This window comes from Cardiocondyla obscurior, linkage group LG04 (assembly GCF_019399895.1).
Source record: "Cardiocondyla obscurior isolate alpha-2009 linkage group LG04, Cobs3.1, whole genome shotgun sequence".
Taxonomy (NCBI): domain Eukaryota; kingdom Metazoa; phylum Arthropoda; class Insecta; order Hymenoptera; family Formicidae; genus Cardiocondyla; species Cardiocondyla obscurior.
In genome coordinates this window covers 10,130,976-10,158,422 of record NC_091867.1, presented here as the reverse complement: position 1 = coordinate 10,158,422, position 27,447 = coordinate 10,130,976, and the positions used below count along the sequence as shown (strand labels likewise).

Sequence of the window (27,447 nt, the reverse complement as noted above, 5' to 3'; positions counted from 1 at the left end):
GGGAACGCGAAAGGAGGCTTCTCCGCCACCTTCTGCGGAAGCAGGAGACTCTCGGCTTGTCTCAGGCCGCGATAAGAATTTTTCGGTGCGACGGAAGGAGCGACCTTGCATACTTGATTGCGAAAGCCGTGCTGCCGTAAATTTTTACATCGAGATGTTCGATCTTATAGTACGTACATGGCTCGCGAGCCGCGAAGCCTAATTCGACAAACGATGACGCGAGATCGCATCTTTCCGGGCGAGTTACACGCTTGAATCTACGTTACGCGCGAATTCGCATGCACTTGGCATAAATTCCCCGACACATCGCTAACATCGTGATTAATTCCCAGCACACGCTACCGGCTACGTTTACATCGGTTAATAAACTCGTGTGCGGCAGCCAGTCGCTTAGATCCTGCACATTTACCAAGAAGCGTACTCTCGCTGTACTCTCGTATAATCGCGTTAACCGCTTATGGAAGTTTCCCCATAAAAGCTACCGAAACTTCGGACCGGAATCCGGGATCTCGAAAATGCACGCGGAATAATTAAGATACGAAGAAAAGATTTATCGTAATCTGGCCTTTTTATTCTTCTTTTTTTTCTTTCTTTTTCCTACGTCGCGAAATAAATTACAAAGTTCGAGATAATAATTGTAGATATGAAATTATTTTATCGGACGGTTTATCTTTTTGACGAGAGAGGAAAGTACGAACAAATACTTGAAGGAATGTAAGTTATCTCTTTTTGAAGAACCCGGCGGCGTCATATCAAATTAATATTGCCGCTTATGAATGCAGTTCGTTAAGTTTGCGCGGAAACTACCATAATAAAAATATCAATAATCTTTTTCTTATTCGATTAATTGGATAAATACGGTGGGTAAGAAAAGATAGATAACGAATCGCGCAGCGATAATAAGATTTTTTATGATTCTGATAACCGTGTGCGGCGCGCGCGCGCGCGCGCGGGTATCGGTTTATTACAGCGATAACATCGCTCATTGTCCCTTTAATAAACGGTCAGGATGGTCTTTCGACGAGCAAGAAAAGGCTACCGGTTGCGGCTTCTGCCTCGAACGGCCGGAGTTACTCGAAAGCAAATGATTTACGCTAGTTACTCGCGACGAGCGCACCGCGAGATGAAATTGGATTTCTCGTTTCACAGCGCGTTATAAATTCATGAGGCGATTGCACGGCGCGGCATCGAAGGCCCGTTTTGTTTCGAATCTAAATTGCTTTGAGAGACTCTTATCGCGATCCGCGTGTCATAGCGAGAACACGCCGGGTACAAGAAAGAGAAAGAGTTTGGAATAAACGACGAGACCGTTAGGCATATTCCATAACGGGCCACAGCCGTAAGAAGTTACCAGTCGCTAGACGAGGGTGAGAGGAATAATCAAATGTGATTACTTAATTTTTATGGCCCGCGGACTTTAACTTTGCCGCTGCGGCAGCATTGTAAAACTCTTACACGCTACTGTTAAATAAAAAAAATTTTTTTTTTAATATTTGCGTGTTCTTCCTTATTTAAAAAATAAAAATAGATCTTTTCTTTTTAAAAAAAAAATTCTGTAAAAAGTAAACTTTTCTGAAATCCTCTTGTTTCAGATTTTTTTTTCTCTTTACAGAATCCTTTCGTTATTTAATATCGCTAATTACGTTGTGAATATTCGTCGCGTCGAGTGGAACACGATAAAACCGCTGTCGAGGACATTCTAATGACTCGGGTAAATAGGCTTTTTCCTGGTAAACGGTAGGTGGAATCGCGCGAGAGGCGACGCGCAGCGAACGATCTTTCGAGAGGCCTCCGGCCACGTGTCGACGGAAACGAGCTCGGCTGTAGGTGAGAAGGAAATTAAGATCGAGCAGGGAAATTGTTCGGCGACCGGAAATCTGACCGGCGGCGGAGGAAAAGGCGCGGAAAAGGGGGATTGTTTGCAGTCCGCCGAAGGGGGAAAACCCTTTCCTACGAAAACCCGGGAATGAATGGTGAGAATCACCGGGTCGGCGTAACATGAAACGATAAGAGCTGACGCGTGACTTCGACACGTTTTGGCGAAAGTTGTTGCGACACAAGACGAAAAACGTTCTTCAACGACGCGAAGTCTTCTTAAACGGAGCTCTTGATCTATCGAAAATAATTTGCGATTTTTCTTTTGTTAATTTTCGCAATAATAAATTTAATTAATTGATTTAATTTTGTATACTCGTTTTAATAATTGTTATAAAAGAAAAAGATTTTTTTTTAGTTTGTACAGAATACCGATTGACGAGAATAAAATAAGATACTTCGATCCGACAAGGTGATCGGTTTTGTTAAAAAATCTTGCCTCGAATAAATAGTTGGCCTAATCAATCAACGAGCCAAGTGAACTTCACTATTTATTTCCTACCGGTAACGCGAGCCTTTTGCTTTCTTAAACAATGCAGCTACTATCGAGCGCAGCAGCTTGTCGTTAGTGAGAAAGTTAATGAGAAAGAACAAATTAAGCGTGTCACGATGTGATAAAGAGCTGAGGCGTGACTTCGACGCGTTTCCCGTGGTAGCTATTACGAAAGAGGGCGAGAAGTATCGTTCAAAAGGCAACTCTTTCAGAGAGGCAAAGTCTCTAACGAGCGCGATCGTCGTGTTTCTTCTCAAGAAACTTTTGCTCGGGGAAAAATTTCCGAAGGAAAGTCCTTTAAATACAGTTCCTTCGGTGTTGAACAACGTATCCACGCGTGAACGTTTCCAAAAAAAATAGAGAACGAGAAAAGTTAAACACAGAAACGAGCGACGATAACGTACGTGCACAAATTCTCTCGCGTAACGGCTCGAAGTTGCGATCGGGAGAGCTGCATTCTCAAAACGTGCGACGAAATTTCGAAGGTGACGGGATGGCACCTCCGTTCATCGACCGGCGTACGATTCGCGATCCGAGATAAGCGCGCCGATCAACGAATGGCGCAGCGTTGGCTTTGATAAGCGAGATTTTTACGGCGCGACTCGAGAACGGAGTCTCGTGAGAGGAGGCCGTCCGCCTTCGCAGTCTTCTAGCGTGTTAAAAATGTGCGCGACGAGCTATTCTCGGAAGCTGCGGGCAGAAAGACGGAAGGAGGAGCGCGAAGGGTACGCGACCGAGGAGGAAGACGATTCGTGGACGTACAACAGACGCGGGATATGAAACGCGTCCGCTCTTTGAGCCTGGGCCGCCCTGGACATTCCATCGAGATGACGCCGTGGGACCCCACCGTGCGCATCTCGGACGTGCTCCCGCACACGTCCGCGGCGCGGGCATTGCAAACGGGGGCGAAAGGGGGGGAGGAGAAACGGAGAAATAAAGCGATGTCAGAAAGTGGACACTGTCCGGAATCGGCGGGCATACATATAAGGGCAGCCGCGGACCGTCTGTGCACGAGAAAGGCCAGCCCTTGTAGGGAATCTTGCGGCATAGGTTTTTCTTATTGCGAATCTCGTCGAGAGAAATATAAGGCGAAAAGGAATACAAGAGGGAAAAAGATACTGTAAAGTTGAATAAAGTTAATTATAAAAGAAACCGGAGTTTAAATTTCTTAGCCCTACGGCGACGGTGATGATAAGATTGAACGACGACGGAGATATATCTAAATGCCCCGTGAATATGCCGCGGAGTAAAAATTCCCCCCCACAGAAAACAAGACAGAGAACATGAGTTTAAAAAAAGAAAAGAAAGAAAAAAAAATTAATTAAAATGAATTACTTAAAAGTATTTTAAAAAATAATTAAAATTCATTTTTTCTTTTTTTTCTTTTTAATATTCGTTTATGACGTTTATGTTATAGATTTCACAGATAAAAATTAAAAACCTCTCTGTAAACGACAATTATTTTCGCCCCGGCGTTGTGTAGTGGACGAAACTGGGCTCTTTAATCGACCGTGCACGTATTCGTTTAATCAAATTGATGTCAGCGACAGATGCTGAACCGCGACGCGAGGCCAGATACGCGGAGATGACTGCGACGGGACGGCCATCCAGAAAGCCGGGCCAAGTGGCAGTCAGCTGATTTTGACAGATCGCGTTTCACTAAACGCGGGGGGCGTAAAAGGTCGGTCCCTCGATCGCAACACAATAAACCGTCGCCCGTACGTCACATTGTCAATTCCGCGATACAGGGCTCTCCCAATCTCAATCCCTGCTAAACGACGTAATTGTTCGAGCGGAAAAATCAGAAAAGCAACAACGAAACATCCGTGGCTTTATTCTGCCTCGCCTCAGCGATGATAAAGAATCGAATAATTAATCCCCGCAAAAATCAAACCTCAGACTCATCGCGCAAAAAATAAAAAAAAAAAGAAAACGCAAAAAGACTTATCCGAAGGAATGCGCAAGTGGTGATATCGGTATCGTAGTTTTAATGAAAGAACAAGTTCTTCGCTTGATAAAAAAATTATCCAATAAAATAAATACGAAAATAAAATCAAAGGATAAATTAAATTTTTCCGCCGGCGTATTTAATCCTTCTCTTTAATTCTTCCTAGGTCTTTTATTTTTTTCTTTTTAATCCTTTTTTTTTCTACCGCGAGGTTGTCGACTGTTGCATTCGTTACTTCTTTTACTTTTTCTCATTCTACTTTTTAATCTCGAGCTTTTCCGCGATTTTCCCCGGCGACCTTCGAAATATGTACGACTTGAAAATACATATGTATCTGCGGATAACTCACTCTGTTGGGCTGCACGTGCCAGCTACGCCTCTTCCCATGTCTCTGTATGCCATCCTCCGCTATGGTTAGGTCGGCCCTGCTGCCAGCCAAACAACCCCCTGTATCGTATTGGCCAACCAGAAGCCTCAATCGATTTCCTGGACAGATGCCCTGAAGCAGAAAAAAAGAAAAAAAAAAAGAAATACAAGAACGTAACAACAGCCTCGATTCACGACGCTTCATACAAATAAATTTTTAATCGCGTATGTTCTGCCAGTACGTGCCGAATAAAATTCAATATACTACTTCCATCATAGCTAAGGGTTGCTCAAACAAATTAGATAAATTAGATAAATAGATAAGCTCGTCGTTACAGTCTATCACCTTCCAAGTCCACTCCGAACGGACTCGTGGCACGTTTTTATTTATTTCGTGCGCCTGATTAAATTTAATATTAACGTAACTAATGAGATTCTTAATTAAACGAAAGAGTGGAAGTGCACTGGCCAGTCGGAACTAGCGTTTGTAAGCGGACGGTGCGTTAGAGAAGCGGACAAAAACTGATGACTGGCCTGTCTGCGGGTTCTAATTGATTTTTTTTTTTTTTTCTTGCCTTTCCTGTCGACGTACGAGTGCGCTCGTATGCCTTATGCATTATACATAGAAACGTGCATAGATGATACGACGCACAGTGAAAGTACTAGACATGTGCTCTTCGTTAACACGGTGGATAAACTCCATTAGAACTTAATAGAACGAGGAGAGATGCGGTTAATGGAGAACGCAAACGGAATTCCGAAACACAAGGGAGTTTCGTGTATTACATGCTCGGTCTTACCGCACGTTTCCGATTAGCGGAAAATGTAAACGGACGGATGGTACATGAACTCGCGATGTTTTCGGTCGTAAGGATTACCCGGAGTCACCGCGAGTTCTGTTACGTAAGGGAATCGACAGATATAAATTTCACGCGTTTTAAAATAAGCTTACCTGCCGACCGCGAAGAGCGCACAACCACCATCCCTCAAGGCCAGCGGTGTTCTGCTCCAGCACGGTGAGGACGTCGCCCTTTCGAAACGCCAACTCGTCCGGTGCCTCAGCAATGTTGTCGTAGAGAGCTCGCGCTTTCACGCATTTTTGCTGAAACCCAAAAAAAGAAGACAATGAGCATGGATGGAATATACCTGATGACGAAAATTCGCTAAATAAAGAAAAGGGGGAAAAAATGTTTTTTTCTTAAACCTAGATTTGTAGTAGCGAATCAAAAAATTATCTAATCGCCTTCTACTCGCAAGTAAAACTCCACATAGCTTTCACGCGTGACGTTACTTTATTTTCGCCGTTTAATAGAAACTGAAGACAGGACGAAATAACGAATGGCAAAATGTACCTGAAAATTTAGCATCTGCCCGCTACGTTCCTAACAAAAAAAAAAAAAAAAGCCACGTGCGCCTCGGCAGGAAATCGATTCCCACCGACGACGGCGAACGAGTTTAGCTCTCGGGACACCCTCCCGCGCGCGTTCGCTTCCGTCTCTGACTCGACACTCTCGATGCCTGGGCCGGTTAGCGTGCGCGATACCGTATCGCGGGCGGATAGCACGTCGTCGCGCCTCTTGCCGCAGAAGCAATTGGTTTCATTCGGAAAGTCAACGAGCCGGCGGTTTCCGCGCGCACGCCAATTGGGCACGCAGGCGCGCAGCGCGAGCCCTTCGGCCAATTTAAATCCATAAAATCCTAGCACCCCCGGAGACCGCCGGCGGCCTCCGTCCATTTGTCGGGTCTATTTCGAGCGACGGCGACGATCGGTCCCCGCCGCTGTCGTTCCGTAAAGAGAGACGTAACGACCACTTAAACGGCGATGCCGCGGCTCGAAGTGCACCCGCCCGATGGACGCGTTTTACGAGAAAAGCTCGCAGGCCGCCCTTCGTCCCCGTCCTCCCACTTCGCGCGATCGAGCTCAATTGAAGCGCCTCGACCGAAACAGCCTTCGTCTTCTCCTCCTCGCGTGTTCTCTCGAACCTATCTCTTTTTCTTTTCCCTCGTTTATTCGCCCCATCACCGGCGAACAATGACGTCAGACGTGATCTTCGGCAAAGCTCCGACGCGGGGGGGAAAGAGGGACAGCGCGGAATTAATGCGTCGCTACGACGATCATTAGCACGGGCGCTTCTATTAAATGTAATTGCCCTGCACTTCCATGAAGACCGCGGCGGGAAAAAATCGAGCTCTCGTGCGGGCGATAATTCGTTCCAGCGCGATGCGTTTAAGAGAGAATAATAATCGTGATAATACGTAAAATAACTTGAAAGCTTCAGATCGGTTTGTCGAAATGTTTGAGTAAAAAAATTCTTTTTCTTTTTTTAAGCTCGTTCCGTCGAAAACGACTTACCGGCCCGCATGTGCTTACGTACGTACGCGATTCCAGCACGTGTACCGGAGGTAAGTAGCCCTATACAAATATCACGATCAACGGAGCATGCTTTGCGGAGGGTTAAAAGGCCCTTTCTAGACACGTGCCGCTTCAGGAGATGAGGTATCGTCACAGTCACGTTGGTTTCGGTCTTTTGTCTTTTTTCTTTTTTTTACTATTATTATAAGTTAGCCGACAATGAGTTAATGCGTTCGCTGACTGTGCGCATAAATGCTGCTTTCAATATTGTCATAATTATAATTGCTGCTTTTTTTTTTTTTTAAGTACGCGTGACAAGAAATTAATTGTGCATTATTATACGACGATATTTATTAGGTATTTGCGAATTTTAATTTAAATCGTCGCTACTCGCCGTCACGAAGTGTCTTGTGAAACACGCACGGTGGCATTTTTGCATTCGAGTGACGCGGCAGAGTCTTGTTAAGTCCGTAATCCAATTACAAGTAGCTTATAAACGGTAGCGCGTTTATTACGAAGGGCCTGCAAGTGTTACTCGCATGTAATGACCCAGGGTTAACGTTTCATCGAAAGTGCGCGTAGCGCGAATAATACGATTTACTTAATCACGTGTAAGTGAAACATGAGGGGGGAAAGCACGCCCGTGTCAATTCCGATCTTTCGAGCTCGACTGGTATCGAGTTACGCCGGCATCGATCAATCTTTATCAAAGCTAAGAATACAAAATAATGTAACCGGCTCTCCAGACATGGTCCGCTGATCCTTTTAAACGACAAGATCTCGGTAACATCGACACGGTGTAACGTAAAATAAGTCAATACTATCAAAGGAACGCATCTTCGAGACCGCGTCCTCCAATAAAATATACAATAAAAAGAAAAAAAGGAAAAGAAAAAAAAAAGAATCCACAAAAGAAATTAATTATACGGAATTAATAATCTTTCTCCAATAAAGATATCGGGGAGGAGATGATTCGACGATTGAAAGGGATACATCTTGATTTCGGTATACATCCTGTTTAGGGGATTACGGGGGAGTTAAATCGCTCTGAATTGAGGGAGGGCAATCTTTCGGGTGAGGTTTCACCGCTTCGAATTAGTTTCGCATTGTGCCTCGCGATAACAAGGATCTCGGGACGAATTCGAGCGAACGGAGAGGCAACCCTGTCACAACGGGCCGCGACAGGAGGTGGGATCCTCCGCGATAACCCGGGCGGGCGTGAAGGAGAACCGACGGCGGCGCACGATCCCCGGAAATTTCGACACAGGCCTGGACGCAGATAGGCCACGGGACGCATTTGCATAATTCAATTCTCGCCTGCCGGCGAGCGCAACGGAAGCTCGAATTGATCTTATCCTGAACCGGCCCCGGCATCGTGCGAGTTCGTCGAACGCAGAATAAAAGCGCGTGCCCCTCTTTCGAAAAATCTGTTTATTCTCGACGCGTAAATGTCGTGGGATTATTTTACGCGGCGCCGAAATTGAGCGCGAAGAAAAGTCGTCGCCGAAGAATAAATTTTTTACATAAAGAAAAAAAAAAAGAAAAGAGGAGATATTGAATAGAAAATGAGATTCTTCTCCGGGCAAGAACTATTACGTGTTCAAAGTATTTATTTTCGACGTGAGAAAATGTATGCCAATGAATAATGCCTCCGAGAGAAGTTTTATGTAACTTCGACAAGTTTTAATGATATTTTTTTTCTTCGGTACACGGAGACGATGTACGAGAATTAGTTTTGCATAGAAAGAGGAAGCGAGACTGTTTCGTGTAGTTATGGTTATTTATACTGGCGTAATTACTTTGCATTCACAACTCTGATTATATGTATGATACATCGATGGGTTACCGCAGTTATAGCGTAAACCGCTGATCAAAATGAAATCGATGCATCATCCAAGCATTATATTTATATTTAATTGGTAGGTTGATCAAGAAGTTATACAACGAGCCCGGATATATACAGTTTCTATAAATAATGTTCAGTAATACGCTGAAATTATTGATGACATTTATAAATCGTACCTTTTCACTTTTGTAGAACTTAAAATGCAAGCCAATAAAATTGTAATGACTAGTAAATGTTTTATTTCAATCTAACTGAAGTATCGCGAAAGATCTCAGATTTTTCGTGTAAATTGTAACAAAATTTAATTTCTTTCCCCTTTTTTTTTATTTTTTATTTTTTAATACAACGTAGCTCTTCATGTATTGCAAAATAATAATATATGTTTTACGATTGTGTCGCGAATACGAGGCGCAAGTGCGAACGAGTGCGAGAATGGGCAAAACGGTCACGCGATGATCTGATGAAAGCAATAAAATTAAGCGAGCACAATGGAACGAACAGATTGTTTGATTGGCGAACGAATCGTCAACGCACGATCTCAGCAAGCGACTCGTTGCTAACTGTTCGCTCACTTGACGTTGCACAAAGATTACGTGCAAGTATGTACACTTGGAACGAACGAGCTTCGTAAGGGCCGTGGAATATAAAAGAACTTGAGCAACAGAACTTAAGACGTGAAAGAAAAAAAAAAAAAAAGGGGAGCGATTACAATCGAGAGCTTAGCGTTTATTTTACGACTATCTACTAACTGCCGAAGAAAAAGATTAAGTTAGAGCGACCTAAGATTTTTTTTTTCTTTTCTTTTTTTTTTTTTTACAGAAATATCTTTATATTTAACAGTGTTCAATTATGGCTGTTGCAAAAAAATTTAATTATCGCTACTTGACAGGAACTAAGAAAGCCTGAGGCAGAAGAGAGAAATAACGTTCTATCGTATTTTATTGAAATCAGTTTGTGCTTTTTATTAAATGTATCCTTGCCGTTCAGGTGAAGCGAGCGTGCATGGTTATGAGTAACCCGAGAACACATCGGGATTGCATTGCAGGGATATCAGGTATGAGAAAGCATAAACTGGGCACCGGATGATAGACCACGTTTCACTCCGTGCGCAAATTCTTGGAATATGGTTAAATTAAAATTAAAAAAAAAAAGAAAAAAAGGAAGAAAAAAAAAATTACGTGTAGTTTTATTACGATCTAAGCAAGATTCCCCAAATATTTTTCGAAATAACTGTGTAAATTTAGAATTTAAAGGGCAAGCGATTTATCAGACAGACAAATATGCGAGGTATTTCAACGTCCGTTCTTAAACATCGGCTTCGAAAGTACAAAATGGAAAGTGTTATCTCGTACAAAAGAGACCCCGCGAGGTGCCAACAGGGCACCGACATCTGATTCTTCCACTATTTATTTGGAGTATCTTGCCGTGAGACAAAGTTCTCTTTGTGAGTGAGGCGAGCTAGAAAAATGACGGTCTTGTAATCATTCTTCCGCAATGTCATGCAAATAGACTCTTTGTTCCCGCCCGGCGATTAAAAAAGAAAAGAAAAAAAAAAGAAAAACCGTGGAACCTGTGCGTTCAATTTTACCGAGAACATATCTTCAAAAGTAATTAATACAAAACTTTCTAAACCAATTAAAAGCTTAAATACATCAAGCCTGCAAGATGCAAAAGTGTTTTTGTACAGAGATAATGTACTTGCTTTCATTCAGAAAAAAATATTGAGAGTAAACTCATTGAGAATGAAAGAAACACGATACGTGGAACGTCTTTAATAGATCCGATACGAGTAGAGCGGCTAATATTAAACAGGGTATAACGATACCGACTTACTCGGAAGCTGCCGGTTACGTAATAGAAGCACATGTTCTTAATCAACAACTCATTGACCGTGACTAATATGTGGCTTCATGAGAGCTTTGAAAATGGTGGAGTTGCACGAAACGATGACAAGCGACTGTTAACTCATTACAACTAATGTTTTAGACGGAAGGTTTGCCGACCGGAAGCGGCAATTAATTTCATCTCAAATGTGTGCCTCAATATTACTTTGCTTCTTCGAGCTTTATTCCATTCTATTTCTGACATGTATACTATAATATTATTATCATTATTAAAAAAAATAATATCACGTCAATGAGTCGGCAAAATTACGCAACTTATCGATTAATTAATATTATAAATGCAATCTTATAATATAATTTTAATAATCATGTAAGTACGACATTGCGATATAATTTCGATAATTACGTTAATATCGTGTAATAATAATACTAGGTGTTGCAAACGCATAAATCGCGTCGCAATTGGCAAAGTTTGCGAACCGATGTGCGTATTATACGATAAGCGGCGGCTTCAGTCGAATATTACCACCGATAATCCGCTAAATGCTATTACAGACGCATCGAACTCTCAAGATAGACACTACAGTCGAGATTCGCTTGGAGATGCAATTACGGACTCGCGTAAAGTTTGAAGATGCATCTGAGGGAGAGACCGCGAGAGAGCACGACGGCACTTTTCGTCGATAATGAAAGAGCCGGGCCGTGTCCGCCAATAATTGCAGCCGCCGTGAAAGCGTTTAACGAGAGTACCCACCGGCGCCCGTGATCGATACAGCCGTAGTCGGAGCGTCACGCATAAATCGTCGTATAATCTGAATTTATGACGCGGACGAGCGGAGGGGATGCACGTTCAGAGATCTTGAGTGACTCGTCGCGATTTCTTCGCGATGACTAACGATCGTCGAGATGACGAAACTCTAAATTGCTAGATTTCTTATTTCTTTTTGCCTTTCAAAAATTTTTATTCAAAATAAAAGTGTTGAAAAAGAAGAAGAAGAGAAGGCGTGAGACTAATTTCTTTTTTCTATTTTTTTCCCTGCAATCTGTTCTTATATCTCACCGAGAAGATAATAGACGACTAAAACTATTTTTATTATAAAAAAAAAGAAAGAAACCCGCATGAAACAATGCTGTTGGCAATTTTCCCATATCGTGATCTAAACGATTCTCAAAAAATCACGGAACGTACGCGTTGAGCGTGATTAGGTGGGCCAGCCTCCGATTCGTTCGGTGGCCACCTCATAAATATGCATAGATGTACCTCACACGTGCATCCTGCGGAGATGCGAGTCGGCCGATGCCGAAAACGTGAAGGTCTTCGGGACGAATGGATAATCGGGAGCCCCTCGCTCGCTTTATCCGCGCCCGCTTGTTCCCTCTACCACCCAGCCCGGCAATAAAAGACCGAGATCTCCACTCCGAAGTTGTTCCCCGTACGTGTGCCCACTTATTAAGCAAGGGTGGGCAGAAGGCGAGGGTGAAAATACCCGCGGCACTCGTCGCATTCGAGAGGTTGAAATATTTAGCGGACAATGCTCGTTTTATATTACGTAAATTACATTTGATTTGCTCGACAATAGTTGAAGCGCGAAACAACTTCGAGCGAATTATATCCGAAGCCCTTCCATCCCTCAATTGGTACCGAAAGTTACGGCGATCGTACGGACGCAGCAGGCCGCGATGTAAATACGCAAATCGGTGGTAATCGCTCCGCGAGAGCACACACGTACAAAATCGACGGAACTTACTTTCTCACGTGACGGGGGCCGGTGAAATTGCCGATCATTAAGAGCATCCGGTCTCTGAAACGCCCTGGCTCGAGTTTACGAGACCAGTTTCTGCACCCAAATCAATTTGCAAAGGGCCGCGTAGAGTGCCGTCGGTCCTTTTGCTCGTTTCTATCGCGATTAAGAAGAGAGAGATGCCACGTACGTACAACGGATGCGCGTTGCACGCTCGTCTGCACGCATCGCGACGATAATAGTGATTATAAATAAATTTTTTTTTTTTTTCTCTTTTTCCTCCGCGAAACTAAATGGCGAGACCAATTATATTTAACGCCCGAGCGTATTTGCAGATATATGATTTAATAATACGTCGTATATATGGAAACTAGTTCCGAGAAAAATAAAAACGCCCGGAGTGTTACATTTAGGTTCATATGGTAATGTGATACGCGCGCGAGTAATTATACAATGCACGAAAGCGTATAAATCTTACGTCTATCCATTGCAAATTACGCCATTAAACACTGTCCGCGCCGCCGTCTCGTTCGCGTATCGATGTAGAAATCAATTAAATACTAGTAAACGTAATTTTCTTTCTATCTTGCTTAAGTGGAACTGGACCTGAATTTGTTGAATCGCTAATTTTAACGTAACACACGTCGGCGCTGACCGCGTTTTCAACCCACCGGGTGGAATTTTCACGGTTACGGAACGAGCATGGAATCCACGAATGACAACCGGCCCTAGAGATCTAAAGGTTGAGCGACAGCGAAGGGACGGAACGTAACATTTGGCTCGCACGTGGTAAGAGCGGATGATATCGACTAACTTTCATCGGCTGTTACGCGCTGTACCTCCGCACTAAATACACACCGGCCTGCATTCGCCGGCGCAGATACAAAATGATCCGAATCAAAACGAAGCCCGTGGAGTCTGATTAAGCGAAATTACAATCCCCTCGCTTCGATTGACTTTTCAAAATCCAATCAAAACGAGAAGTACGATTTTATCCAAGGCAAAAGTCCTTTGATCTGGATGATTTTAAATCCGCGCTGTGAAAGCAGCCGCGTTACGGACACTTTGTCTCATTTTTCACGCGGCATTATGAGCTAATAGGTTATATGTATGTCCAGCACGAGGGCGGAATGGAATTGCATTTTTTTTTCTCTCTCTCTCTCTCTCTTTCTCTCTTTCTCGACGGACGGTGCAGCGCGATGTAAATGTTCGCGTTCTCACGTCGCATTTTCATTCCATCACGTATATCAAACGCATCCCGTTGAACGATCGACGACATTCGCAAATAACCGAGGAGGAAATGGAAATCCCACGCGGATGCATACCCGCCGGATGCATATTCCGCGTTGCCTTTTGTTTGCGCGCGGCACCCAGTCCACCCCTCAAATTATCGATAGCGCCCCGGCATTCATTCGCATAAAGATCCGCGGAGAGTCGTTAAAATGCATAGGAATCCCCCGACGCGAGCGCGCCGGTATAATAAGCGAATGCGACACGTGTATAGATATTATTTTAACCCTCTCGCGCAACCCCGCAAATAACGAATAACCGCGCGCGACTCTCGAGGGAATTTTACGCGTGTATCATTTCGCGACTCAACGTCGAAGGAAAAGCATCCGTCGAGATACCTCGACAGATAACAGTAATTCACAAGAAAATTTTTTTAAAATCTGATCGTCATTTATACGCGGAAATAAACAATCAACGAAGAGACGCTCTTAATTACTGCCTGTATTTTTTTTCTTTTTTTTTTTTCTTAATCAAATCGATCGCACCTATCGCTATAAACGCAACGCGAAGGAGAGAAAAATCGGAATGTGATTTCCGATTGGTCATTTAATACCCAGAGTTTCGTTCGGAAGTCAAGAATTCTCGACGCGACGCGAAGGCGCATTCGCGAGGACGCTCTAGTGTCTATGAGACCATCTATCGAGAGGCGTCGTGTGTAAAATCAAGATAGATGTTCCATTAAAATCGCACCGCCACGTCGGGATAGATCTGACGCCGCCTATCGACTGTCATGTCCTTCGAAGGAGCACAAGGATCGCATTCATAAAAATCGTTGCGGTCCCAGCCGTCCTCATATGACCATGACGTGCCATTACCGTATCGATTCCACGCCGTTTCCGTCGGCTTTTTATCTCTCTCGAGATCTTTCTCTCCTGCTCTTTTTTTTTTTTTTTTCTCCTCTCAGCGAGACAACTGTTTTTATTCTACTTCTGTTCGCCCGCATTTCTCCCTCCCTCCCGTTCCCGTAATCCGATACGCTTGCTAAATGACTTGTATCAATTTTGTCTTGTGTTCTTAACGTCCCGATATTAATCCACTTCAATCAGACGTATCAAAGATTCTCAAATTAAAAAAGCAAAGATGTAATTTGAAATAATATACATAAAAAAAAAAGAAAAGAAACGAGGTTAAAGTGACGTTACGTTAAGGCCTTTCACCAGCCGTATATAAATCGTGACGTCAGACCGAGATACCACGCGACGAAAATTTTCACACGCCGTCGTCGGATGAAAAGTTATCTTCGTGAAAAAAAAAATGTTTTACACACGCTTTCGCATACTTGTAAAATATATTAAAACTTAAGGAAAGAAGAAAAAAGAAAAAAAAATTTCACTTTACTGTACAGCCATAAGGGAAACTACTACTACAACTTACGCGCATCTTTTCTAAGGGTTTTGAAATGAGAACCCGGCGGAGAAACGGCATCTCGAGAGCCTTCAAGTGATGCGCGTGCATTTTACGGGCAATTTCTGTACGTGATTCGTTCCTTTGAAATTGTCCACGTCCGAGAAAAAGGTTTCGAGATAGAGACAAACGAGCGTTCTATACAGAATTGTGGAAGTTTTCTGGATGCGAGAGGTCCCTGGTTCTCGTCTTAAGGTCGTAAGGCGCACGGGGACCGCGGCGGGCCATTGATAACCGAGCTAATGTACTTTCTTTTGCCTGAACGACTCTGGTTTCAAAGTGCGAAACCGGCTCTCGCCGACGTTAGGCGCTTCCTTTAAGCCGCCGTGAAAAAAACCATCGCCCGGAAGAAACGGGCGCCAGAAAAGTTCGCGCGATAACGAAACGTTATTTGCCACAACGCTGGAATAACCGAAGGAATAATTAAACGATCGCGTCGGGTCGTGAAGTAATTGAAATTGAACAAGCCACGGGCATTCCCGAGGTGAAAGACGAGGAGGCGTTCGGTGTATGATTTGCCATCGATAGAATTTCCGGTTAACCTAGCCCTTGCTGCTGCCAGCAAGGAGATCGACGAATCGTGAAATCGAACGGCATCGACAGATAACTCGATAGAATTCCCTTAGCGGGCGAGAATAACGAGAGAGCCCGAAATTCTTTCTCGAATCGTGCCGCGCGCGCCACGATTTTCTTTTTTGTCTCGCGAGTTTTACGGTGCGTTGATTCGAAGGCCTCTTGAAATTATTTTCAACCGAACTATTTAATAAAAAAATTAAAGTTATTTCGTTTAAATTAAACGCGCAATCGCAGAGTGTTGATTGCGCAAGCAAGAGCACGATATGAAGTTCCATGCGTATTCATTCCACTTATTAATATTCCAATCAGTCACGCCACGTTCACGTTTGATATCGATCAGATTCTTTCGCCGGCGCACCGTGGCTTCGAATATCAACGAAACGATGCATCATCGATAACCGGCCGAGGGGAAGCTCCTAGGCAACGAAAACTTGCGCAGTTCTTGATGAGAAGGTACTAACCCGCGGCTACGGTTATGGTTACTCGCTCCGATAAGATCTATTTAATCGCTGAAACGAACACGATCACGGCGTACGAGAAAAGAAGAAAAAAAAAAAAGAACGAAAGAAAAAAAAAGTATCAACTAACCATCATATTACACGATCGAAAATTTTATGCGCGCCAATCTCCGGGAAAAATTGACCTTAAAAATTATCTCTATCGATACGAATTAACTCTGATCCCGTTAAAAAAAATTCTTTTCTTTTTTTAATTTTTTTTTTAAATCTCATTTTAATTATCTTCAGCGTTAAAGCTTGCTTCGCTCTCGTAATAACGTATTCGGATAATCAATATTGCCGCGGTTTATTCTACGATAACTGCCGAAAGCAGAAGAGACGAGAGACGAAGAAAATATTGCGCCCACGAATGTCCCCGCTGCGTCCGACGTATAACACGAATCGACCCTCGCGCAAGTTACGACCGGCCATTCTACGCGGGTGAGCAGCCTGAGTCAACATTAAGGGTATGTACAAGGCACGGGGTCCCGGGGATTAATCTACCCTCCTCGTCCATCCATCTCCCGCGGCTGATTTCCGCGAGAAATTATTCTCGCTCGTTTCGTCGCCGAATCGACGCGAGGGACCCGGTGCCGGACTGGTGTTCGAGAAAGTCAATAAGCAAACACGTGCTCCTGCTTGCACTTCCCTACCCGCGTGAGAAATTTCCGAATAACGAGACTTTAAAATCAAACTATAATCGCTTGGCTTACGTCAATCGGCGATACGACGCCGACGATAACGAGCTTCCGTAAAACAAACGGGGAACCTTCCTATAACAGATGGGGAAAAGTGCAAATCGTAAAAGGGACACGGACGGCGTCCCATGTGTTAACGAAAAGCGAGAAGTTGCCTCCTGCTTTCGGCAATACTGGCAAGTTGCCGGAAAAACCCTTTTCGCGTCGCGCTGTTTTTCTATCGCCGAAAGAAAGATTTCAATTTCTCATCCTTTTAAGTTTATCGGCTATTCGATGTGCCATCGAAGCGAGTCAGGCAGCCGGCCAGAACGACAGAACGTTCGTCGCCGGTCTTTTTTTTTTTCCTTCTTTTTTTTTTTCAAGGCAATCCCCGCAAAGGTACTCGGCCGAAATTACGTCCTGCGGAAAACCTTTCCGCGACTCTCACGTCGAGTTTTCCTACGTCGTTTAAAGGACTTTCAGACGCTTTTAGGTATCCAATCTTCGTCGTTAAATGGTTCTCGAAACCATTAAAAGACTTTCCTCTTCTACGATTATCTCATTTTTCTTTCTACGAGACGATACTTTAATTACGATTATATTTTAAAGCCGACATATTTGGAGACTCGAGATATGTGAAAAAGAATTATTTAGATTCTCAGTTTGCGCGTTTGAATTCTTCGGGAATTAAACGAACGAGCGATAAAAATACCAAGGAACTGAAGGAGACGAATAAAATGGACTGATTGTATCGAAACGGACGAAGGTGCAACCTATCGACTAACGTTTATCAAACTACGACACGATTGATCTTGGGACACGCACATTAATGATAAGATTAGATAATTCCAAAAGCGATATTTTTGTCCAAGTAAGGATCGATATTGCGGGTATGTATGTATCACGACAATATAAAAAGTATAACGAACGCACCAGACATGATATTTAAAGTAGATAAGCGTACCTTATTTTTTATTAAAATTATTTTTTAAAGAGAAAAAAAACAAAAAAAAAAAAAGAAGAAGAAGAACGACGTAATAAATATAATATTTGCAAGTGAGAAATAATATAACACAATTACTACCGAGCGAGAAGCAATGTAATAAAATTACTCGACGAGAAGAAGAATACCTGTTGATAAAAGTAAAACTGAACTCTGCTCAATTAAATATTCAAATCGAGAGCTATTATCTTGTCACCGTGGCGCATATCAAGAACTATTCGCTCAACTACATATAATTACCCGGCTTTAATGATTAATAACCGACCATATACATTAATTTATTAAATTATCATTTAAATATAAATATACGTTTCAAGAGTAGAAATTTATTATTAAATTATCAATATTCAAGAGACAGGGGAAAAATTGAATAAAATTATCATGAATAAGGCAGTTTACTTTGTCGGTCGTACTCCAGTCGATATTCAGAGCTCTTTCGCGTACACGCCGTTTACGTGTATACGATTCAGTTGACGTTAAACATGCGGACCGTATTCTAATAATTCGCCGAGGGCTTCGCTATCGCTCAACTTAGATTATGCTAATCGGAGATTTGCAGGGACGCTGTAGCAGATGTCGAGACTTGACGCGAACAAGCGGGCAATTAAACTAGGCGCGAGTACCCTCGGCTTATTCTCTTCTCTTACGGGAATTTAAAACCGGAGGGTGTCACGACCCCACCCCGTCCTTCGCGCGCCGTGATCGTCCCCGTCTACGAAAGATTAGATTCTACCCGGAGGGCGGTAGCTCAGAAAGTTGGCTGTAACGTCGGCCGTTGATGGAATTCACGTCGATCTATTTCGCTTCCGTGTCAACGGCGAAATATTGTTTTCCTACCTTCCTTTCTCCTCCTCGGCCGGAGACCCGAAAATATTAGCCCAGCTAAATTTTACATTTTCTCCGATTACATAATTTTTCTCAAAATTGATACGAAATTCTTTACGTAGAAATAAAGCGATCGGATTATTATTATTATTGTCGGTATTACGTTATTATTATCATCGTCATTTAGAAGTTGAAAAATTAATAATTTTCGACGGCCGGCGACGGCTCTTGCGTTATTTTCGTTAGGATATTTGATCGTAATAGTGAAAGAAATCGAATAAATTCCATAAATGGAGACTGGAGCGAATCGAATCACCGTTCTTTTAACGTCCCCCTATTTTTTTTTTTAACGTCGCTCACGGCTGTTACGACTCGCGTAGAAAATGGATTTTACATTCATTTCGTTCCGAGTGAAGCGTACAGTTTTATCGCGGGTGGAGACAATGATTATTGAATTTCCATGAAGATCCTTGATTTAATGCGGGTTGCGGAAGACGGGCGCTTCCTGATTCGACGAGCGAAGGCCGAATTGATTTCACCCACATCTAACGAAACGTTGCGTCATTTGACCCACGACCTATCGCCTCGACAATTAACAACCGTGGGATGACGACCGGTTATGGGATTCATCAAATTATAGCCGAATTATCTCTGGTTTGATTAATTCATTTTCATGCTTTTATATCTTAATTAGTTCGATTTATAGCCTCGCCATTTATTAGCCCAAGATATTTCAATCGGTTGAGTAATTAAAAAAAACTAACTTCACAGTCGATCAGAAGTTTCGCGAGCACTTTATTTTTTCGAAACAAAAATTTCCATGTTACTTTTCTGCGAAATAAATCTGTTCAAATTTTATTTCTTAATTATTCAAACTATTCTACATCGCCGAAAGCAAAAATAATATTGGGTAATAAATAAAAAAAAATTTTTTTTGATTGAAACTTGTACAGAATGCAAGCGAGATAAACTACACCGGCTTTTTACCGGTATTTTTATTTCTCGGTATTATTTTCTTTAAAGAAGATAAAGAACGTGAAGGGGATAGAGGCAAGTTCTTTAGCATTCATTTTGAACAATCGCGCCGCTGGTGGTCCGGACCGGTTCAAATAAATACGGATTCCGAGCGGTTTTTCCTTGAGAAAAACGTTTATAAAGGTCGCCGGAAGTTATAAGAAGAGTTAGATTACTTCCTCAGAGGTTTATCGACCATGGTCACCATTCATTATATAACTTCGCGATAGTCCTAGTATGTGTGGAGTTCTGACCTCATTCCCAGAAAACAATAACTTTTAAGCCTTCTTTGAACTTGTTCCAACTTCACTATTCCTTTGCGCGGCACATTTTACTCCTACCTTAGCAAAAAAAAATTTTTTTACCCGACCCCGCACAGAAATAATAACTCGATCCTTTAAATCTCGCTATCAACGATAATTCCAGATGCATTCAGGCGTTTTATTTATACGCGCGATATTAATTCCACGAGTTTTGCCGCGGCGAGGAGGATTCTACGGAAGAAAACGAATAAAGCGAGAGGAGATATGATGATCGCGTTCCGCGATCATCGCAGAACGAAGGCAGGAGAGTAGAAAAAAAAAAAGAGAAAAATGAAAAAGCGGCACCGCCTGCGGCAGGTAAACCGCACACCTGCTCTATATAACGCAAGATGCGTCAAACTCGACAATGAAGTCTCTGTGAATAGAGAGCGAGAGAGAAAGAGAGAGAGAAAGAGAAAGGAAGCTCATGGACGAGACAGGCTGAATCCGAATAATCTGCTGGGTTTCTCGCGCATCACGAACTTCTATACAACGTTTCAAGAAGAACCTGTCGGAAGATCGCCGATAACGAGGAAGATTACAAAGATATTAAAGATGCAAATATTTTCAGTGCCCGTCCGAGATCTCGGTTTCGACTTTTCGGTGAGGATGCCGAAAGAAATGAAGCCCTCGACCGTACACGCTAAATATTTTAGAGCGCGGGGATTCCGCGCGAGGAATCCTGACGAAAAGTTGCGTCTACCTCGGCTCGAAAACTGTCTCGAAAAGATATAGCGTGCTAAGAAGCGCGTAAGCTTCGCGTGCCGAAGTATCCTGAAAACCGTGGGAATCGCCACAGATTATCCTCCATATATGTACCGCCGTGTTCTGAATGTAGGTGGATCAATAACCCGGCAAATTGCAATCCTTGTCCCGATACAGCTCGCGACAGATACACCTACAGGATATACCGCTGCGCGGCATTGTAACTTGAATAAATCTAGTTCACACACTTTTCGGCGGAGAAAAATCTGTGACGTGTATTAAAGGGACGAGGCACAGTTAGTTCTACGTCGTGAATAGGAAACGCAATTTATCATCGAAGCTTTGTCAAAGATAGATAACTACTCCAACGGTTACTTTACAAGCTTTAGTTATTTAATAAAAAAAAAAAATCCTTTTTTTCTTTTAATAAGAATATCGAGAATACGGTACAAAAATAAAAGAAAAAAGAAAAAAAAATAATAATAATAATCGCTTGAAACAAACGTGACCGAGAAATAGGCGGCGTGTAAGCTGAGAACGCTGTACGATTAATCACTTGGAGAACACGAGTGCAAGAAATCGTCATTACGCAACCCATTGTCTATTTTCATCGGGGACAGTTAGCGACAGTTGTAATATAACGGATAGCGTAGCCTGGGCTACTTGTTGCTAACGAAAGAAGCTCAACGAAACGGTAAGAACAAACGATTGATCGTCAAGATTTCTCACGGAAACTAGCGCAGGGGGAAGGGGGAGATTTTCCAGCCAAGGTTCGCGATGAACCATACACCGGAAGCAAGACAATTGTAATGTACGACACGTTATAATTTCTTTTCTGCCTGTGCGTGTAAAAAACTTACGTGATAAGTACTAATAATATATATTTTTATCGCGAATCATCAAGGAGCATCGTGCAGACGTAAGAATCTCAATTATACAGAATTTTTCAGCGTTGCTCACGCTTCGAAACGACTGCCGGAAGGTCCTCGATTGCGTTTGCTCGCGTTATTTACGTATTTAAGTCTCGAGATTGTTATAAGTGATTTTTATGTGCACGGCTGCGATCCGACGTCGCGATCGTTTATCTCGCCCGGTAGGTTTGCGGGGACGAATGTCGACTTTCATTTTCTCTAGAGTGTACGATATCCACGGCCGCTGTTGACACTCTTAATATTTAACAAGCTGCACGAGCGGAAAGTGAGAAAGGGCGGTTTCGGAGCGTATCTACGTCGCTGATACGCCTGGAAACCGATCGATCGCGGCCTTCTCTTAGCCCGGCCAGGTAAGGTCTTTACCACTTTGGTCGATGTCACGAGGAGAAGACGAAAATTCGCTTGCACTTTTCGTACAAAAAAAAAAAAAAAATTAAACTAAATTAATATAAATAAAAAAAAAGGCGAATACATATCGCGTTTCTTGCGAGGTCGATACGTAACAAATGATTACGCGCAATTGGCTTAACCGTAGGAGAATCTTCTACCCGTCCGGGAATTTATTTGCAATAAATATTTCTGATTCTAAATAAAATGTTTCCAGGAAAAATTAAGGCCGCCGTTGAACGCGCGGCTCAATTTGGTACCGGTTTACTTCTGTTTTACGATCGGCGGGGCTCTGCATCGCGGGACTGAAGAACGTACATTTACGTTGCCCCACTCGGCGGTTGCAAAAAGCAGGGGGATCGGGCGAAGTGCCCCTTTCCCTCCCCTGTTCGTTTCTTCGACTGGGCCGCGGAATCGACGCTCCTTTCTCCAAACGAACGGTAGGTAGGCGCGAGTGCAGGTAACGGTAAATTAAATCGCATTAAAACACGCGGAGGTGGAAGTTTTTAACCACAGGGCTACCCCCGCCCTTAATTATGCCACTGTCGACCGCGAAATCTCATTAAACCACCAGCTGATGGTGTCTTGAGAAGAAACCACCGGCAAACTTTTCGAACCGCCGCCTCATTCTCTCGCCTCTATTTTTTTTTCTCTCTCACTCTCTCTCTCTCTCTTTAACAAAATAATACAGCCTCAAAGAAGGCAGAGCCTTTTATTAATATGCATGACTCCCGAAATTATTCCGCTACTCGAAACACTGATATAATATTATTAAAGAAGTTTGAGACAGACCAGTGAATGTAATTCGCAACTATTTATCGTCATTATTATTTTACAACGTAACCGTTAGGTACAACGATTATTTGTCCGTCTACGTTTCTCTCCTCCGCTTCGAATTTTATTCGCGTCATGCGAAACTCTTAATTACCATATTCTCTAAAGCTCCGCGGTTCCATTTTCAGACCTACGCCAAAGGATTTCGCGTATCGCGTATTGTTTGCCCGTTTCTCCCCGTCGTTTGTGCCACGAGAACTCTGGCCCGCGCTTCCGAAATTCACCTCACGTTTCCGTCGTGAAGGACGGGGAGGGAGGGGGGGGGAGGGAGAGGGAGAGAAAGGGTTTAATTCCGGCGGTGCGTTTAATCTCGCAACAATGCGTTATCCGCTACGAGGTCGACTTCTCCGTGCCAGCTTCTGCGAAGACCGCGGCGCCCGATGTCGTTCGCACGAACCGGTATTTGCATAGAACGTGCACGACGGGAGGAATCGCGCGCGATCGCGAGTAAATGCCAACGTCAGGGCGTAACGCTATCACTACGATGCGCCGGTACCGGCGCTAAGTGTAAACTTAATCGTTTCTGCAAATATCGTTCTTAATCTTCAACATGGGAGTGGCCGCGCCGGGGCTAATCTCGTCCCCGCGCGAACGCGCAAACCTCAGCAACTTCATGACGTACCTTCCGCTTAATAAGCGAACTGCACTAGCCGCGGAAATAAACGCGCGACGTTCGTTAGCGCAGAGAGAAGTTAAATGCCGATGGCTCAAAAAGATAGAGGGGGAGTTGAGAATTTTATTAATTTTCTTTACGCTTCACTCGCGAGTGAATATGGGGGAAATTTTTTATACTCGCCGGACGATGACTCGACGAGATAATTATTACGGCCGGGCGGTTTCCGCACGGCCTGCGATCGCGTACGTTTCTTTTTCCCCGAGCACCGTCGCGCACAGGACGCACCGCTAGGTGTTGCCTTGTTTAACATCGGCTTTCGAAACAATCGATAAGACCCGCCTTAAGAATTCTCTCGCGAAGTACGTCACGCACCTTCCACGAATGATAAAACCTGAACGGTCTTGGAAAGAGGAGACGCGCCGCTACGACAACGAAATCGTACGTGGACAAACAGGCAAAGCGGTGAAACGTGCTGCGCCTTTCTTCTCGAGTCATCGGGAATACGCGGAAAAGTCAATGTCACTCGCGAAGAACCGGCACGGGTTGAGAAAACTCGCCTGGAGACCGATTAAAAAATTTTTTCTTTTCTTCTTCTTTTTCTTTTTTTTAATTTAGAAACTTTTGTTACCGACAAGAATATTTTTTTTCTCGAAATCTGGTGGGTTTATATTTATTTATTTTTATGACAAATAAAAAATGAGTCTCTCGATACAAGAAGCTTGTAATTAAATATATAATGATAATCAGGGATTTCATTTTTGGATCGCAATTAAATTTTACATTTTGTTTAACGTCCTGCTTCGCACAATTTATTACGCGTCGCGTTGTCGCAATTTTAATTTCGCGATTTAGCGAAACTCGGTCTGGGACAGCCCCCGATCCGCGTTTACGAAACCGACGTGCTTTTGCCGATACGTGAAAAATGTATGCCGCAATTGTTTCGCGGCAATTATTACGGCAATTTTGGCGCGGTCGACTCGGAGCCGCGTTCAATGACAAAATTTCAATCCCGCGGCTGTTATTCAGACTGTAATTATTTACCGCAAATCGATTTTCGCGCGACGGATGAACTTCAGAAAATTATTTTCAGATACGTAAGAATAGACTCCGCTCGGAGACGAATGAAGTTTCACCGCGAAGTATTTTCACGCTGGCCTTTAAACAATTTATCGAAGTGATTATCGATTTATAATCCACCTGTTGGAGCACGACGTCCTACCTGAAAATTATATGATTCCCACGTTTTTCAATGCTACTGGAAGTTCAACAGAAAATAGACAACCTCATTTAATTAAAAAAAAAAAAAAAAGAAAAAGAAGAAGAAGAAGAAAAAGGCATTAAACCTCTGCAGCTACCTACGACAGCCGTTTTGAATCGCGCTAGAAAGCAAGGCGCCACATGACGAAAATTCTTGCACGCCATTGTCAAACAAAAATATATTTCCGTGAGGAAAAAAGAAAAAAGGAAACAAAAATTTAGGTCGCTTCAACGCATTTGCCAAACATGCCGAGACCTGTTCCAGCCTGTTTTTAACCGCGACATTTAATAAACAGGCGAAAAATAAACGCGAAGCGAAACGTACCATATTGAACACACGTATCACAAACAAGTACGAGCAACGCGCGGTTCGATGTATTTAATTAATAATCCGAGATTTTGTTGATTAATCCGATACTTTACAAATCATTATCGTACAAATTACATGAGACCTTTATTTATAATTATTTATTTCAAAAGTGATATAATTTTCGCGCGCCTCCACGTGCTTTCTTACATAAAAAAAAATTCAACGTCGGAAAGAAAAATTGATATCGCGGGAAAGTACTTTTTATTTCGTCCTAGGCCCTCACTCGATTATATCACGTATAAAGAAGCGATACAAAAAAAAAAGATAAAAACTCTCGAGCCACTTTACATGATAAAATGTCAATGTTGTCAATATCGTTTCATTCGCCGTAGGCTTTCACGAAACTTCCGGCTGTTATCGATTACGTCGTCTACTTCACGTTATATATTCCTTTTTTGTCATTCCAAGCGACATGTAAGCTGTCGTACGCATTGTTTCCTAGCATCAGCCCTCGCAGCCGGCATTTTCGTTAAACAAAAAAAAAAAGAACTCAAAACGATGTATATACAGACGTGAACGCGTTTCCCCAAGTTTTATATAAAAAATAAAATAAAATAAAATAAATAAATGAAAGCTCTCTCCGCGTGAAATAAAGATGACAATATTCACGATTAATTATTTAGCAGATTTACGAGGCTACAAAAATTAACGACAGCCCTCGTACAGCACCTAACCTAGAAATTCTTTTTCGCCCGGTCGCGAACGACGCGAATTTCTTTCCCTTCCGATCGAGAGTCGTTCCTAAGGCGATCACTTCGCTTCGTATCAAGCTAATCCAACTTCAATACGGAACGTCCGCCTTGTAACGGAACTTTGTAAACGTATGCGGGTTCCGGATTAATTGCAGGCGACTGGCAGCGAGTAGGGAAACTCCTGGATTCGGGTGGCTTACGCCCGCGCGATATATCTCGTATAAACGTCTCTCTCTCTCTCTCTCTCTCTCTCTCTCTCTCTCTTTCCATATTCCCTTTGCGAAACATGCAACGCGCGAAATAATCGCGGAATAGGTCTGGAAAATCGAGAGCCGGGCTTTGGGGAACCGGTTCCCTTCCGGCGAGTTACGAGTCTCGTTTATCGTAAACACGGAATAAATAGAAACGAGTTACGTTGATCTTTTATTTCTTTAGTATTATCTTAATGGATTGGAATCTTTCGCTACGTTAACGCAACTCGGACCGGCACCGGTCCGAAGCTGCAGCCAACTTCGCCTACCTGGCTCAACGTTGTCGGGATGATGTCAGGCGTCTGCGGCAGCATCGTCGCGAGCCGTTCCGGCGAGCCTAGCTGGTTTCTCGAATCAAAGCGGTCTGTCGGCCAATGACATAATGGAGATCGCCACCGAGGGGCCGCGAAAAGGAAAACACCTTGACGGCGCACACCGCGAGATCGATCACGAGCCTCACACCGACTGTCTTCTTCTCACTCACTCTCTTTCTCTCTGTCTACCTATCTCTCTCTCTCTCTCTCTCGCTCTTTTTCGCCGCCCTTTCTCTCCGGCGTCCGTCTAGTTTTCGCCACTGCTTCGATACCGAATTCACTCACTCCCGGTAGCACGCGCCCGTCGCATCGATACTTGTTAGGCGCGACTCGCGACGGCGGGAAAATCGGGGTTAATCTCGAGGAATCCCTTCCGCGAAAAGTCTACATAGAAAAGCGGTTGAAAAAAAATAATCGCGACGCGATACCGTCACACATCGAGTGTGTGCGCGAGACTGAGGCTTCGGTCCGGGCGGTGACGGCGGTATACCTCCCTCCACGGTGGCGCCATCTCCGAACCGCACCGCCGAACGTACCTGAACGCCGGCGATTGTCGTCGAAAACGAAATAAGCCTGTAGGCTTGTTTTAAACGTCGTGGAATAAATATACATTTAATAAAAAAGAAAAAAAAAGAAAAAAAAACGTTAACCTCACCTTTAATTCAGTTCATACGTAGGAAAGAAAGCGCAAAAGGGAATAAAAGCTGGAGCGCCGGGAAAAGTAGAACAAAAAGACGCGGTTAAAAATAGTGGACCGGTTACGTCAACCGGTCCCTTCAAGGATTATAACTTATTATATTATTTTCTTTTTCACGCCGTCGCCGCGGAATACCAGAAACTTAAACGAGAACGATGATAATGTATCTCGCACCGTCGCGACAGGCATTTGTATGCGTCGGATGATAGACGATCTAATAATATAATAGTAATAATGATAACGAATAGAATATCCAGAAAAGAAAATAAAATAGAGTAGAATAAATGGAACGAATAGCGCATACTGAAATCGTTAACGAAGATAAAGAGAACAAAAA

At 43.2% G+C, this 27,447-nt stretch overlaps 1 protein-coding gene across 1 annotated transcript in view; it reads right to left on the bottom strand.

Annotated features, from left to right (window-relative positions):
- Nucleotides 1-26,837, bottom strand: part of P130cas (Serine_rich_CAS and FAT-like_CAS_C domain-containing protein p130CAS) — a 36,410-nt gene extending 9,573 nt beyond the window's left edge. Inside the window, exons 1-3 of the mRNA XM_070655078.1 lie at nt 26,369-26,837; nt 5,635-5,784; nt 4,666-4,815 (exon numbers count right to left, since the gene is read on the bottom strand). Coding sequence (XP_070511179.1) covers nt 4,666-4,815; nt 5,635-5,784; nt 26,369-26,413 — 345 coding nt within the window. The 5' untranslated portion in view covers nt 26,414-26,837. The remainder of the gene's footprint in view (nt 1-4,665; nt 4,816-5,634; nt 5,785-26,368) is intronic.
- Nucleotides 26,838-27,447: the final 610 nt, after the last annotated feature.